General features: G+C 49.1%; 1 protein-coding gene across 3 annotated transcripts in view; it reads right to left on the reverse strand.

Annotated features, from left to right (window-relative positions):
* Positions 1 to 15,395, reverse strand: part of OTOF (otoferlin) — a 90,582-nt gene that overhangs the window by 28,160 nt on the left and 47,027 nt on the right. For all 3 annotated transcript variants that reach the window (XM_061154977.1, XM_061154975.1, XM_061154976.1), the window contains 4 exons: positions 12,379 to 12,452; positions 10,718 to 10,844; positions 10,203 to 10,257; positions 2,777 to 2,908 (listed from right to left, as the gene is read on the reverse strand). In XM_061154977.1, the coding sequence (XP_061010960.1) occupies positions 2,777 to 2,908; positions 10,203 to 10,257; positions 10,718 to 10,844; positions 12,379 to 12,452 (388 nt within the window). The remainder of the gene's footprint in view (positions 1 to 2,776; positions 2,909 to 10,202; positions 10,258 to 10,717; positions 10,845 to 12,378; positions 12,453 to 15,395) is intronic.

The raw sequence follows: 15,395 nt of genomic DNA on the forward strand, positions 1-15,395 counted from the left end.
TAAACACAAATGCTGGGGGCACGATCAGTCCTCTCCAGCTGGGAGCTGCCACTCATGGTTGCTGTGCCCGCCCAAGTCTCCTGGCCTCGGGGTGCAGGCCCTGGGGATGAGAGTGTGGGCAGCGAGCAGAGGGCCTGCTGCTTTGGTGGGGGCAGGGAGATGGAAGAAATGTTGAAGTGCTTGGAGTAAAGGAGAAGAATCTGTTTCAGCTGCTGGGAGCTCACACTAGATCACTGTGGGTAAAAGTGCAGTTTTAGAGCCATGAAGCCTGAGCTTTCACTGTTGGGCCAATTGCTTCCTTTTCTGAATTTCAGTTTACACCTCTGTGATGGGGGATAATGAACCAGGGCCTCCAAGTGGGACCACTCTGGGGCGCCATTCTTGTCATTGCTGGGAGGTGTGATTGTGAATCTAAATATGATGACCTGGGTCAAGGAACTTCCCTGGGGATCCAGTGGTTAAGACTCTATGCTCCTAATGCAGGGGGCCTGGGTTTGATCACTGTTCGGGGAACTAGATCCCACATGCCACAACTAGAGATCCTGAGTGCTGCAACTAAGACCTGCTGTTTAGTTGCTAAGTGGTGTCCGACTCTTTTGCGACCCTATGGACTGTAGTACGCCAAGCTCCTCTGTCCATGGGATTCTCCGGGCAAAAATACTGGAGTGGGTTGCCATTTCCTTCTCCAGGGGATCTTCCTTACCCAGGGATTGAACCCAAGTCTCCTGCATCTCCTGCATTGGCAGGTGGATTCTTTACCACTGTGCCACCTGGGAAGCCCCAGATATAAATACAGAGCTTGGAAAATGGTTTCTAAGCTGGAATTAGGAGGTGTCCTGTTTGCAGCTCCCATGTTGCCAGTCATGAGCCTGGCGCAGAGCAGAGGCCCAGCGTATCTCTGTTTCATCTTTTGGATAAATATCCATTCAGAAAAGTGTTACCAAAGCCCTCCAGGTACAAGGCAGGCCCTGGAGTGGGCTACAGTGATGCAGGAGATCAGGAGCCTCCTGGGTTGGATATGAAGGACCAAATGCAATTCAGGGATGTTATTGTCAAAGGAGAGGGAAATGCCCTGACTTCTGACCTAGAGAGTACATTTGAGTTGGGCCCTGCAGAGTGAGTAGGAGTTTTCTAGGGAGCCACCAAGTGGGGAGATCAGTTCTGTTTCCTTGGAAGGAGGAAGCCACTTGAATGAAACATGAGGTTGCATGGACCTGGTGCAAGGTGAGCTCTCCAGTAAGCCAGACAGGCCTCCACCACTATCAAATAACCATGGAAGGCCGTGGGGGCCCTGTCTCCGTATCTGTTAGGGAAAAATAGACCTTATCTAGGCCAGAGGCTTTTCCAGTTGGGGATGTGTCCTGACCTAAGGTCAGAGATGTTGAGCCTGAGTTTCCTGACTCCTGGGAAGGTTGTCACATGGGGCCGAGGGGGTCCAGAACAGCAGTGTCCCCAGCCTGGGACCTGCAGGAAACCATCTATGAGAGTGGGGCCTCTCTCTGATTGCTTTGGAGACTTCAGTCAGGCCCTGGCCTCAGCCTGGGTTCCTGTGAAGGGCAGAGACAGGCCTGGGTTTTACTTCTGCAGGTTCCCCGCTGGGGCCTCCCACAGTTTCCAGAGAGATGCCCCCACCTTCGAGTAGCAGACCCTCACCACAACCAGGATGGACAGTGAAATGCGGGATGCCCATGCCTCAGTAGGGCCAGCCTGGCACAGCTCACTGCCTGGAGCCACTGAGAAGCAGCCTGGAGGCCCCTCCCGCAAAGGGAGGGCGAGAGTGGCCAGGCCAGTGACTTCTGGGTTAGGCTGGTGTGTGCTCAGGTATCTGAGGGGCACGCTTCACCACAGCTGATTAAGATGGGCCCCTCCCTGGAGCCCAGACTCAGAGGCTGTGTCCGATGGGGCGGGGGGTGGCCATCTGAGATGGCAGACAGAGCGCAGTGAGCGGAGGCAGAACAGTCTGGGCCTTGCTCTGTCTATAATACTCTCTGTGATCTCAGCCCTTTTCATAGTGTGGCCTCAGTCTCCTCTGTAAGGTGGGGAGACTGAACTAGAACTGAGATTCTGTAACTTCAGTGTGGCCTCAGACAGCTGCAACGAACAGCAGTGGGGACCAGGCCTTTCCCCTCCCACTCCCCAAGTGTCACAGCCAGTGGTCTGGAAGGACCTCGAAGAGATTCAGGCACCTAGGACGGCAGCTGAGCAGAAAGTGTGCACATACAGAACTTGACTCTGGCACTTGGCACCTGGGCCAGGTCTTTCTCCAGGAGCCTCAATATCCCTTGTATAAAATGGGATTGATGGTGACAACTTCTGATAGCGTGAGAGTCAGAAGAGATGATGCACCTACAGCATTTAGAAGAGTGCCCCGCACACAGCAAGCGCTCATTAATGGTTCTAGTGCCCCCATGGGCCAGGGCTGGAAGGAGGCTGCCCTGCCCCAGGGCTCTGGCTGGGGAAGGAGCTGGGACCAGGCCTCACAGGATGTGAGGTTCACTCACTGGCACTGGTGGGAGCAGCACTGGGGAGGACAGGGGCCAGCTTCCTTTCACAGGGTGGGCCCTGGCCAGACCAGGGTCAGGCTGGGTCTGGACTGGAGGTTCAGAGGATGTGGCACTCAGCATGCTGGGAGTTGTAACAGGTGGACCAAGGTCACCTGGCTGGTAGCCTTTTGTGACTCTTGAGTCCCAGCTTCTCCTATTGGCCCGATGGGGCCGGGGCCCAGGCTCTGCCACAGTTTGGAGGACTCTTCCCCACCCAGGGCCCCAGGGCTGACCTCATTATAGTAGGGGCAGTTAGTGGACTCCTTCATGGAGGTGTACTTCTTGTCGTCGCCCACCTCCACACACACCACGGGGTCCATGTTCAAGCCCACCAGCTGCCGAGCCTCAATGACTGTGATGCTGACCTGCAGGCAGGAAAGAGGGGAGATGAGAAGGAAAGCCCGTGAAATTGGAGCAGGTTTTGCAGGAGTCAGAGCCTGGTTGGTACCAGTCTGAGCACTGCTGAATCTGCTGGTGATCCTGGGTGTCTCCCCTCACCAAGCCTCAGTGCCCTCATTTATAAAGAAGGGAGTGAACTGGATCACCTCCAAGTAGGTGTGCACCAGAATTACCAGGGGGAGGGGAAGGGGGAGGGTGAGAGGAAGGAGGCGGGGTGGTGGTTAAAGACCCTGAGGCCACTACACCACACTCCAGACCAACGCAACCCAATCTTGGGAGGGGATGGGAAAGTGTTGTCCAGCATCTGTGGTTTTAAAGCTCCCAGATGATTCCAAGAGTTTTCACTGGCATCAATGGTCCTGCCGCACAGAGGGCTGCAAACTCACTCCCACCCACCGAGATTTTGTGCACTCAAGAATTAAGCTTTCTAAGTCTCCATTAACATGCACTTAGTTTTCTACTCCAGTGTTTTTCATTTGAGTCCTGCAAGCCTCTGCTATCTCTTTTTTTTTATTACTGGAATTTGGCCCCTTTCCTTATTCCTGGTTTCCCTTCCTTTAATTTCTTTGAGTGCCCAGTAAGGCTTTAGTGCCCAGCTGGAGCACATTTTTTTTTTTGTCTTGATATTTGTATGTTGTGTGCAGTCTGTATTTTTTCAGTGGTGTCCACCTCTCTGGAATTGTACTTCTATAATAGGAAGTCATTTTTCAGTTGTTCATCCATTCGACAAATATTTGCATGTACATACAGAAAGAGAGACGTGTGTATACGTATGCATGTGTGCATAGTTTTCCTGAACTCTCATTTTAAGCCATCAGTTGTTGCTTGAATCTGGAGCTGTCAAGCTCCACTAGGGTGGCCATGATAAATAGGAAGACTGGGGGGTTCCTGAAATGACAATGAGCCTCAGTTTTCTCAGCTGTAAGCAGAGACAGCTCCTATCCATAAATTTGCCTTAGATTTGAATGAGATAATGTTCATTGAAGTGCTTTGTAAACTGTTGAAAGTCTAGAAGATGTGAGATCTTGTTATAAATGGCTTCTCAATAGAATTTACCTTCAGTTAATTGGTTGGGTCCCAGGCAGGTAGGGTCATGTGTGACGCTTAAGTCTCTGGAACTTGCACTTTAACAAAATAGCCTATGCTGACCTAGTATTAGCATTTCCCTCAGCACTCTTCTAATGAAACCGTATGAGTTGCTTTTTATGCTTCTCATCTTGGAAAGTTGGTATTTTAATTGCTGTGCTTTGATGCAACTGCTAAATATGCTTTTTACTCAAGAGAATTATTTTCCCTTTTCATGAAAAAGAATAGCCTTGAAAATTATCTTCCACTGCGTCCATCAAAGTCTTATAAATATTCTGAAGGCCAAGAAAAATCCATGCATTAAAACTAATGATGTTAAAAAAATAGAAACCCTGATGACAACGAGAACATTGCCAAGCAAGTATACAGAACTAGAAACTGAATATTTACTAATTGAAGTAACACTTGAACTATGAAAGCAAGCATTTCTATGTGAACTTGAGGCTTTAAATGGAATGGAACTGAGAATATGGAGCTCTGAAGGAGTTTACCATTTCTTCAGGGAGCTAAAAGCAAAACAGAGCTCTTCTGAGAAGTTTACTTCTCAAAGAAGAGAGTAAACAGACACTAGAAGTCCTCCCAGAGCATTCTTTGCATAGTAGTTTATAGAGTTTTAAACTCTGTGAAACTTTTTTTACCAAAGAGGTTTTTTTTTTTTAAATTTCATTTTCCCCCCACAACTAACCAATCCCCTCTCCTCCGTAAAAAAACGAAAAGAAAGTATATTCAAGACTAGTAACTCAAGACTAGGAAGTAGACAAACACAGTGTTGGCCTAATAAGGTACTAAAGAGATGCCATCAGGAGGTTCATCCTTGCAATGTGAGAAGTTGATTGGCTTCTCTGTTTTTCATCCAGAGACCCAGCCATCATGACAGCCTTTCTGCCCCCTAGTCCTCTTCAGGAGTAGAGGACTCCTGTTTTTCCGTGATAGAAGAGGAAGAGGCAAATACAGCCACAAAAGGACCAAGAGACCAGCTAACCAAGGAAACTCTTGGTGACTGACTATTACATCTTCTTATCCCAAGATAAAGGACACAGTCCCCAGGTGGCTTCATGAAAGTCATCACCAGGAACAATGCTAAGTGTAAACCTGTACCTCTGTCTTGGGAGAACCCATGAGTCACGGTGCTCTCTGACCTGCTCCTGAGGGATCAGATAGGGCTGTAAGAACATGGGTGGTAGAACTGCCATATGACCCAGCAATCCCACTTCTGGGCATACACGCCGAGGAAACCAGATCTGAAAGAGACACGTGCACCCCAATGTTCATTGCAGCACTGTTTATAATAGCCAGGACATGGAAGCAACCTAGATGCCCATCAGCAGACGAATGGATAAGGAAGCTGTGGTACATATACACCATGGAATATTACTCAGCCGTTAAAAAGAATTCATTTGAATCAGTCCTAATGAGATGGATGAAACTGGAGCCCCTTATACAGAGTGAAGTAAGCCAGAAAGATAAAGAACATTACAGCATACTAACACATATATATGGAATTTAGAAAGATGGTAATGATAACCCTACATGCAAAACAGAAAAAGAGACACAGAAATACAGAACAGACTTTTGAACTCTGTGGGAGAAGGCGAGGGTGGGATGTTTCAAGAGAACAGCATCGAAACATGTATATTATCTATAGTGAAACAGATCACCAGCCCAGGTTGGATGCATGAGACAAGTGCTCGGGCCTGGTGCACTGGGAAGATCCAGAGGGATCGGGTAGAGAGGGAGGTGGGAGGGGGGATCGGGATGGGGAATACATGTAAATCCATGGCTGATTCATGTCAATGTAAAAAAAAAAAAAAAGAACATGGGTGGGAGCTTGAGATGAGATTAGTGCTGCTCTCCTGAAACATCCTTTACCTTCTCTCGTCTCCAGGTGACAGGGATGTGATATGTTCAGTTGCGTGTTTTGAGAAGACCGTTCCAGTGGTGGTGCAGAGGATGGTGTGGAGGAAGCAATATGAAGACAGGGAGACCAGATAGGAAGTAGGTGCCATATTGTGCTTGAACTGGGGAGATGACATGGGGATGAAAACTGGAGAGATGTTTGGAGGTGACAATGTATATGATCTTGGTGCCAGGAAAAGAGGGCACCAAGGGTGGATCAAGACTCCATGATCCACCAAGAACATGTCTGCCAAGTGCCACGCTTTGCCCAGTCTGATGGGCAAACTGCATATTCCCAAGGAGGAAGCCGTGGCTTCTCGCTTTTGAGATATAATCAGGAAAGGGTTTACATATAACATGCATTCTAATAAGCAGAGACATTACTTTGCCAACAAAAGTCCGTCTAGTCAAGGCTATGATTTTTCCGGTAGTCATGTATGGATGTGAGAGTTGGACTATAAAGAAAGCTGAGCGCCGAAAAATTGATGCTTTTGAACTGTGGTGTTGGAAAAGACTCTTGAGAGCCCCTTGGACTGCAAGGAGATCCAACCAGTCCATCCTAAAGGAGATCAGTCCTGGGTGTTCATTGGAAGGACTGATGTTGAAGCTGAAACTCCAGTACATTGGCCACCTAATGCAAAGAGCTGACTCACTGGAAAAGACCCTGATACTGGGAAAGATTGAAGGCAGGAGGAGAAGGGGACGACAGAGGATGAGATGGTTGGATGGCATCATTGACTCAATGGACATGAGTTTGGGTAAACTCCAGGAGTTGGTGATGGACAGGGAGGCCTGGCGTGCTGCGGTCCATGGGGTCGCAAAGGCCGGGCACAACTGAGCGACTGAACTGACTGACTGAAACAGAAGAAACAAAGGACCTTGGGACCTCATTTCAGAGCTACCCAATCTTTAGGATGGTTCTCGGCCCTGGGCATCCTTTCTGGATCTGAGTTCAGCTAAGTCCCTCTGGCTGAGGTCTTTCTAAATTGGCAAAGCCAAGTTCTCCGAGAGAGTGAAGTCTTTCTGATAGGTTTTCTTGCTTTATACGTTGCACTCATTGAAAGCAAGAATAATCGCACATTTTCACCCTCACAGCTCTCTCTTCAAGTCTGTTAACACTTACAGTTGAGATGTGAACCAACCTGTCAGGGGATGCTGTGTTACCAGGTTAAACATGAATACAACTGCTTTGTTCAGTTTAGAATGTTTACAAAGTCTTCAGAGGCAGACTATCTAGTCCACTTAATAAAAGTCTCTGGCAGGAAGCAGTTTGAGAGAGCTTTTGAAAACACTCACTAGGCAGTAAGCTAAAGATGAAAAGAGATGAGAGGGAGAGATGGTCCCCAATTATTTGTTCTGACGATGGGATAGGACACCCGCAGGACTGACCTTTGTTTCTAGCTTTGAATAATTGCGTAACCTGGGGCAAGCTCCTTATCTACCCTGGGCCTCAGTTTCTCACCTACGAACTATAGTAATACCGATGTTTGGGTGGTTGTTAAGATTATATTAAAACTTAAACAGTTACACTAGTTACAACAATAACAATGGCACCATTTTCTATGTGCCCTTATGTGGCAGACCGGTGACACTGTGGAGGGAACGGTATCTGTCTATGAGGGTCTTCGTTCTTTGGAATTTTTTCTCTTCTCAGCTTGGAGTATAGCCCCGAGCCCAGTGTCCTGGAAAAGCCCTCAGAAGTGTTAGAATGTTCTATGCTTGGGTTTTGGCAGAGAGGTGAGGAGGTGACATTCCCAAATGTCCTAGGAGCTCAGTGGTGTGACGCTGTCTGAAACCACAGGGGCAGGTCTGCTTGACAGGGTGAATTTTCTTTTCTTTTCTTTTTTCTTTTTTTTTGGACAGGGTGAATTTTCAAGCCCCTGGGAAGATGGTCACCAACTGGATGGAAACAAACTGAAGCAAGGATTCAGGGAGACAAGGTGTGTCCTTGAGGATATATGAGCAGATGCACCTGCTACAGAGAAAGGTGGTGTCTAGTCCTAAATATCCTCTCCTGAGTGAGGTGAGGTCAGCTGCCCTTAAAGAAGGGTGCATGAGGCCTGGGAAGTCAAAGATCAAACCCTGACACAGGAAAAGGTATTCTGATTCTGGGGCCTGGCATTGGACCTAGGCAGGAAGTGCAAGGGCATTCAGGTGGGGTCTCCTGAAGGCTCTAACTCCCCTGACCAGCCAGCACTCTCACTCAATTCTAGGAATGCCCAGCAGCCTTTCACAGCAGCTGGGCCTTGTTAGCCCCTAAGGGAGGGTCCAGAGGAATGCATGATCCTCGGACCCTTCTCGTTTGCAGTTTATAAATAAGTACTAGGTGATTCTGGTTTTTATGTTAGCCTATCCCTGGTGGCTCAGACGGTAAAGCGTCTGCCTGCAATGCGGGAGACCTGGGTTCAATCCCTGGGTTGGGAAGACCCCCTGGAGAAGGAAAGGGCAACCCACTCCAGTACTCTTGCCTGGAAAATCCCATGGACAGAGAGCCTGGTAGGCTATAGTCCATGGGGTTGCAAAGAGTCGGACACGACTGAGCGACTTCACTTTCATTGTGAGTTATGTTAGTGTAACTCAGTCTCCCAGGCTCCAATCAACTCTGGGAGAAAAGACAAAATTGAGGGTGTGGCCCTGCAAAGCTGCAGATGAGGCCTGGAGCTGGGAGGGCTACAATGGGGCCCTCTGCCCATGTGGCACTCTCCCCGTAGCTCCCAGCCATGCCCCATCCCACTTGCACTGGTGGCCACATTGTCAATCTCACAGCTGCAAATCTCTCCAGATCTCAGCCATTTGGTCTCCAGTTTTAGAAACACACAAATAAAAAAATTAAGTGTTAATTTCAGAAAATACAGAGAAGCAAAAAGAAGGAAAAAATCCCCCCATTCTCAGCATCTATAGATAGCCAGGATTGACATTACTTCCGGCATTAAAATAATACAAAGCAACAATTTAGAAAAAAATCACACCAAATAATCTATATTTCTTTCAGTTCAGTTCAGTTCAGTTGCTTAGTCGTGTCTGACTCTTTGCGACTGCATGAGTCGCAGCACGCCAGGCCTCCCTGTCCATCACCAACTCCCGGAGTTGACTCAAACCCGTGTCCATCGAGTCGGTGATGCCATTCAGCCATCTCATCCTCTGTCGTCCCCTTCTCCTCCTGCCCCCAATCCGTCCCAGCATCAGGGTCTCTTCAAATGAGTCAACTATTCGCATGAGGTGGCCAAAGTATTGGAGTTTCAGCTTCAGCATCAGTCCTTCCAATGAACACCCAGGACTGATCTCCTTTAGGATGGACTGGTTGGATCTCCTTGCAGTCCAAGGGACTCTCAAGAGTCTTCTCCAACACCACAGTTCAAAAGCATCAGTTTTTCGGCGCTCAGCTTTCTTCACAGTCCAACTCTCACATCCATACATGACTACTGGAAAAACCATAGCCTTGACCAGATGGACCTTTGTTGGCAAAGTAATGTCTCTGCTTTTTAATATGCTCTCTAGGTTGGTCATAACTTTCCTTCCAAGGAGTAAGCATCTTTTAATTTCATGGCTGCAATCACTGTATTTCTTTAGAGGCCCTCATTTTAAATGTTTTTGTGAAGTTCTTTGGTCTGTCTATGTTTTTTCTAAGTCCCTCTCACTTTATAAAGCCCATTACAAAATCCTAAGAGAGCTTTGACCAGCTTAAGCAGAGTTCAGACCCTCCTTTTTGGGTCTGTATCCTTATACTTATGCCCCTGTGCCCTTTTTGGGTCTCTCTCTCTCTACTTATGACAGTGTGTCCACAGTGCTTGAACAGGAGATCAAACCAGTAAATCCTAAAGGAAATCAACCTTGAATATTCATTGGGAGGACTGATGCTGAAGCTGAAGCTTCAATACTTTGGCCACCTGATGCGAAGAGCCGATTCATTGGAAAAGACCCTCACACTGAGAAAGATCGAAGGCAAAAGGAGAAGAGCGGGGAAGAGGATGAGACGGTTAGATAGCATCATCGACTCAGTGGACATGAGTTTGAGCAAACTCCAGGAGACAGTGAAGGAGAGGGAAGCCTGATGTGCTGCGGTTCATAGGGTCGCAAAGAATCGGACACGACTTAGCGACTGAACAACAACAACAATCAGTGCTTTCCAGGAACAAGCTTAATTTGGTAATTTATATTCAGCTTGTGGTTCTCCATGACCCCCAGATCCATGCTCCACAGAGTCTAAAACACTCATCTGGCTGGAACCGCCCGTGAGAAACTCAGGAAGACAAGAGGACTCTTGCTGCCCCCACGTACCTGGTAGTCCATGGGCCGCCCGGCACTTGGCTCCATCTTGATGTCTGGCTTAGATCTGAGAAGGAGAATGTACTGTCAGGCTGGGTGTGAGGGGACTGCTTGCAGGGGAGGAGGACACTGGCAGTGGTTAGACCTTGGAGAAGGGCAGAAGGACAGAGTCATGATTGTCAAACACTCCAGGACTGCCAAACAGAAAGGGGATTAGTGGTTCTCAGAGGCTCTAATAGAGAGGACTAACCAATGGCAGAAGTAAAAGGTCATTAGGTCAACAGATTCAAGTGTTGGGCAGCCCTGTGATTTCCCTTTGTCTGGAGGTATTCAATGACCTGGGAATAGCCCCCTGCCTTTGCAGGGAGGGAGGTGAGGGAGATATCCAGGAAAAGAAGAAAGGGGCAAAGTTAGGAAGGAGCTGTCCATGGGCTCTGATTCTTCTCCACCCCAAGTCCAAACATACCAAGCTAGGCCTGCCTGACCTGGTGAAGCCAACCAGGGCTGTGAGGCTCCTGCCCACTTACCGCTTGTTGGAGACGTTGGTGGTGAGGGCTGTGACGGATGCTAGCGACACGGAGTCAGGGTCCAGCCCATCCCCCAGCCGAATGGCCAGGCGGTCAAGGTCCTCCATCTCCAGCACAGCTGGCTCATCTGGGGAAGAGGGAGGACTAGTTAGGTGGACTGGATGGTGGGCTAGTGATGGTATTTCCTCTTTTACTTTGGCGTCCAGGAAGCTAATAGTCAATTTCCAGGTTTACTTGGTGGCATCTACTTAGAATGCTATAGTCTGCATATCTGCAGTGTTTCTGACCTAATTTTCATCTTTAACAGATATTGTATCTGGCCTTGCCTTTTAATTTTAATTAAATATAACTCATCCCTGGAGAAGGAAATGGCAACCCCCTCCAGTATTCTTGCCTGGGAAATCCCATAGATGGAGGAGCCTGGAAGGCTACAGTCCATGGGGTTGCAAGAGTCAGACATGACTAGTGACTAAACCACTGCCACAATTCACTTGTGCAAGTACTGAATATCCTGTGTGGAAGAAGGTCAGGAATAGAGAATCCATACTTATGTATCTTATATCAATGGCTACCACTTCCTGAGTGGCTACTACATGTCAGGCACAATGCTAGGCACTTTATTTTTTTTTTTTGCCCCCCTCCCTAGGCACTTTATACACATATCTCTAGCCCTCATAATCTTCATAGTCATATCTTGCCAATATAGGTACTATTCTCACATCACAGACAAAGAAATTGAGACTCAGGAAGGAACTTATCTTTGTAAAATAGCTTATGGACTTCAGAACCTAACCCTGTACTGATGTGTGTTAATCCATTGAGATGAAGGGATGACGATTCTGAGAAGCTACCCAAGGATGATGGGTTTGAGTCTCAGCCAGCAGCTCTACCCTCTCCAATCTAGGAAGGAGAAAGGCACAGCTGGAATATACATGGGGGGAAAAGATAAGGAGAGAGATTCTGGGACCACTGGGCCACACGGGGGATGCTGGGAGAGAAGCCAGGAGCCCTGAGGATGGTGGACGTGGGATCCACAGACCTGGCTTAGAAAGCTACACACAGCTCCACTGTACTTCCATTTCTCCCCTTAAACAGCTGTCGTATCCCCTCACCAGTGCCACAGGCCACTCCAGTCTTCCAGATCCACCCTGCTTCTCTCCCCCAAGGCGGTCCCTGCAGCCTCCTGAGAGGGAACTGGGTAAATGTTGGGCAGAGAGTCCTGCCATGGAGCCGGCATTCTCAGGACTCTGATTTTCCCCTAGAAACAGGGAATTGGCCAAATAATTTTCTTCCTTTTTTTTTTTTGTTATTCCATCTTCTGATTAAAAACCCTTAGGCTTCTGTGTGAAGAATGGAAGCAAAGAGGGCAGGGAGGAGCCCACTAGACAGAAGTCTCTGCTGCTACTGTTTCAGATCAGAGGAAATGTGGTCCTCACCTCCAGCCCTCGGAGCGCCCCCTTCCGGAGGACCACTCTCAGGACCGGATTTCTCTGACAGCCAATGGGAGGCCAGGCCCCTCCCAGGTGGCTCCTCCGGCCAGTAGCAGGAGAGCCCACTGGGACGCCGCCCGCGGAGAGGAGGGCTTTCGTCCTGTCAGCAGCGGAGAGAGGGGTGAACTAGGGTGAACTAGGGTGAACTTGGTCAGGGGTACGCATCCGTACCTTGTCTTTGCGGTTCCTCCTTGTGAGGTCGGTTCTTGCCGAGCTTCATGGCGGAGAACACGCTCCTCCCGGCTCTGTGAGGGGCAGCCAGAATGAGGTGGAGGGAGATGGACGTCAGGAGGAAGACACACAGACGACAGAAGAGCAAAATCCGAGAGAACTCGTAAGGGAAAGGACGATCCAAGCCCCAGCCCCTTACCTACTGGTCCCGAGATATCCTGGGGGCCAAACTTCCCAAGTTGGGAGCCCTGAAGAACTAAGGCAGAGGAACCTCCGTAATATCCTCCTTCCCCGTGCCTTCACACCATTAAGGAGCAGGTTGGGGATGGAGACCACAAGAAGGTGGCCTTCAGGTGGAAAAAACCGTTTAAACTGGAGCCTGTCAGGGTCCTAATCCCAGCCCCCTCAGTTCAGTCTTAGAGCTCTGAGCTCCACCAGTGGGCAAGGCTCATCCTCTCCCACTGTGCGCTGTACTTTGGCTGGATGGAAAGTCAGACAACGAGAGACAAAGCCTCAGAACAGAAGGACAGGAATAGGACTCAGAGGGGCAGAGCTGATGAGCAGGTAGGAGGTGTGGTTGAAACTAGCTGCTTAGTTCTCAGACAGCCCTGGTATTCAAAGCCTGCCTTTGTGCCCTTGGATTCTCCTTGGTCCCCAGTGAAAAGGAGACGGGCCCTTTCCTGTCCCCACCTTTGGTCCTGGTTTTACCCTTTTTCCTGTCTCTTTTCACTCCAGGCAACCCCCGCCCCGCGACCTTCTGCCAACCTCCAGGAATGTATGGAAGGCTCCATAGTTCCTACCTCTTCCTCTGTTGTTCTGGCCTTGTGACCCCAGGTGAAGGGCCTTGCAGTCAGGAGAGCTGAGGGAAGGGGGCAGGGGGTCCTTACTGTCCCTCCAGTGATGTCCCTGCAGCCGAGCTTGCGATCCTAACTCCAGGAGGGACCGGGAGTAGGACCAGCAGGGGGTAAAGTGCAGTATTCCATTACCCTGTCAATATTGCATGAGTTGGACACCTGACTCCCTGCACTTCCCATTCTCCCTCCTCCTGGCTCTGCCCCTGTCAACCTGGGCCCCATCCCTAGGTGGGGCAGGGTGCAGACTCTAACCCTGAGCTCACCTTAGCAGAGCCCACCCATCTTTGGGTCAGGCATCTGCCAGTGGAGGTTTGATTATGGCTCCCCAAGAATTCCTGTTCTTTCTTTTGAGTCATGTGAGATTCTGGAAAACCTTCTGTCCTTGTAGAGATGGCCTAGAAACTTCAAGCCCCTCTACTCAGGGTTGGGAAGCCAATCTCATCCTCCAAACCTGGCCCTAACCTAGCTACAGGCCTTTTCTTTACTCTTTATATGCTCATCCAGACATGGAGGAGTGTGTTAGGAGAGCAACTAAGAACCACTTCTTCATGTGGCACCAGTTCACAGTTTAGGAAACACTGGCATCTTCATGGTTTCCTAAAAAGGCATGAGGCAGGTGAAGGAAGGTTGGGGTAACACTGATCTCTTTGCACTATACAGCATCATGTTATCTGGGGCATATCAACAGGAGGAGAGGGAAAGAAGTCACTCTAAAAAAAGTAAACCAATGCCTTTGGAATTATCTTTAAAAGTTTCTCCCCAGTAAGAGACAATATAACTTTCCTTGAGCAACTAATCTGGGCCAAAGACTTTTCCAGATGTTTGCTGAATTCATCTTCACAGCAGTCCTGGGAGGACTGCAGTCCCATATGTCCTGGGAGGGCCATATGCTTCTCCTCTTTCGACCCATGAAAAAACCTGAGGCTCAGAGAGTTGGGATGGAAGCTCCTGTCTCCCAGGGTGGCAGTACTTCCAACTGCATGCTTGATGCTGTAGGATCGCACTTCTCTGGGGGTGTGAATCCCACATCCTGACCATTGGGAATGGTGGTAGAAAGTCTCCAAGAACCAGCACAGCTTGCTGATGAGGAAAGATATCATCTTGAAGAGTCCCAGGGACCATGTTTACAGAGAGGGGACTCATGGAAAAATAATCTAAGCATCAATACATTTTGGGGAGAGAAGGCTATAAATATTAAATCACTGGTGACCTAACACTGAACAGATCAATGAGCCTGTTAAAAAACAGTCATAGGGTGGTGAGAAAGGAACCGTCTTGCCTGGCTTACAATGCACCATCCTGTGAGATTTCTCCCTGCTTGGTGGCCTTCAGGGCAGGGGTCCCAGCCGTACTCTGACTCTGCAACAGGAGATGAGCCTAGTGGGGCCCTGTCTCCGCTTCCTGTCTCAGTGTTTGGGTTTGCTCTCCTCCCAGCCTTGCTGCTCTCCTGGATAACTGAGGAGTGCCCTGGAGGGCCCTGTGCTGACCATGTACAATCACTTCTTGGCCATTCCTGGGCTGTGTCATCCTTAGAGTCCCCAGCCCCGGTCCATGTGTGACCTACATGCTACCATCACACACAGTCTGCTCTAGCCACACAGTCTCCATCCCCACACCTGGGGAGACACCTTAATGTCCCCCAGGAAAGTGCTTTGAGATGGTAGGTCAAAGCCAGGTGTCAGGTCAGAGTAGGCCCTGCCTGGAGAAGCCAGCTACTCTGCATCCTGGGATGGGTGGGATCTAGCCCTGCTGCCTGAGGCCCAGAGGAGGTTTGGGTGGCAGGGAATTGTGGATTTCTGATGCCAATCCCAAGGACCCACCCAAGTGGAAAAGGGCCTGGGGCTTCACTTAGGCAGTTATGGCCCTTGAATTTGAAAGTCACTTTATTCCTTAAAACAAACATATTTGGAAGCAGACATTGAGACTTAAAAAAATATCTATATTCAACCATTGTCTACCAGAAAGTGAAAGTGTTAGCTGCTCAGTCCTGCCTGACTCTTTGCGACCCTATGGATTGGGGCCCTCCAGGCTCTTCTGTTCTTGGGATTCTCCAGGCAAGAATACTGGAGTGGGTTGCCATTTCTTTCTCCAGGGGATCTTCCTAACCTAGGGATCGAACTGGGGTGTCCTGCATTGCAGGCAGACTCTTAACCATCTGAGCCA

This window comes from Dama dama, chromosome 11 (genome assembly GCF_033118175.1).
Source record: "Dama dama isolate Ldn47 chromosome 11, ASM3311817v1, whole genome shotgun sequence".
NCBI lineage: Eukaryota > Metazoa > Chordata > Mammalia > Artiodactyla > Cervidae > Dama > Dama dama.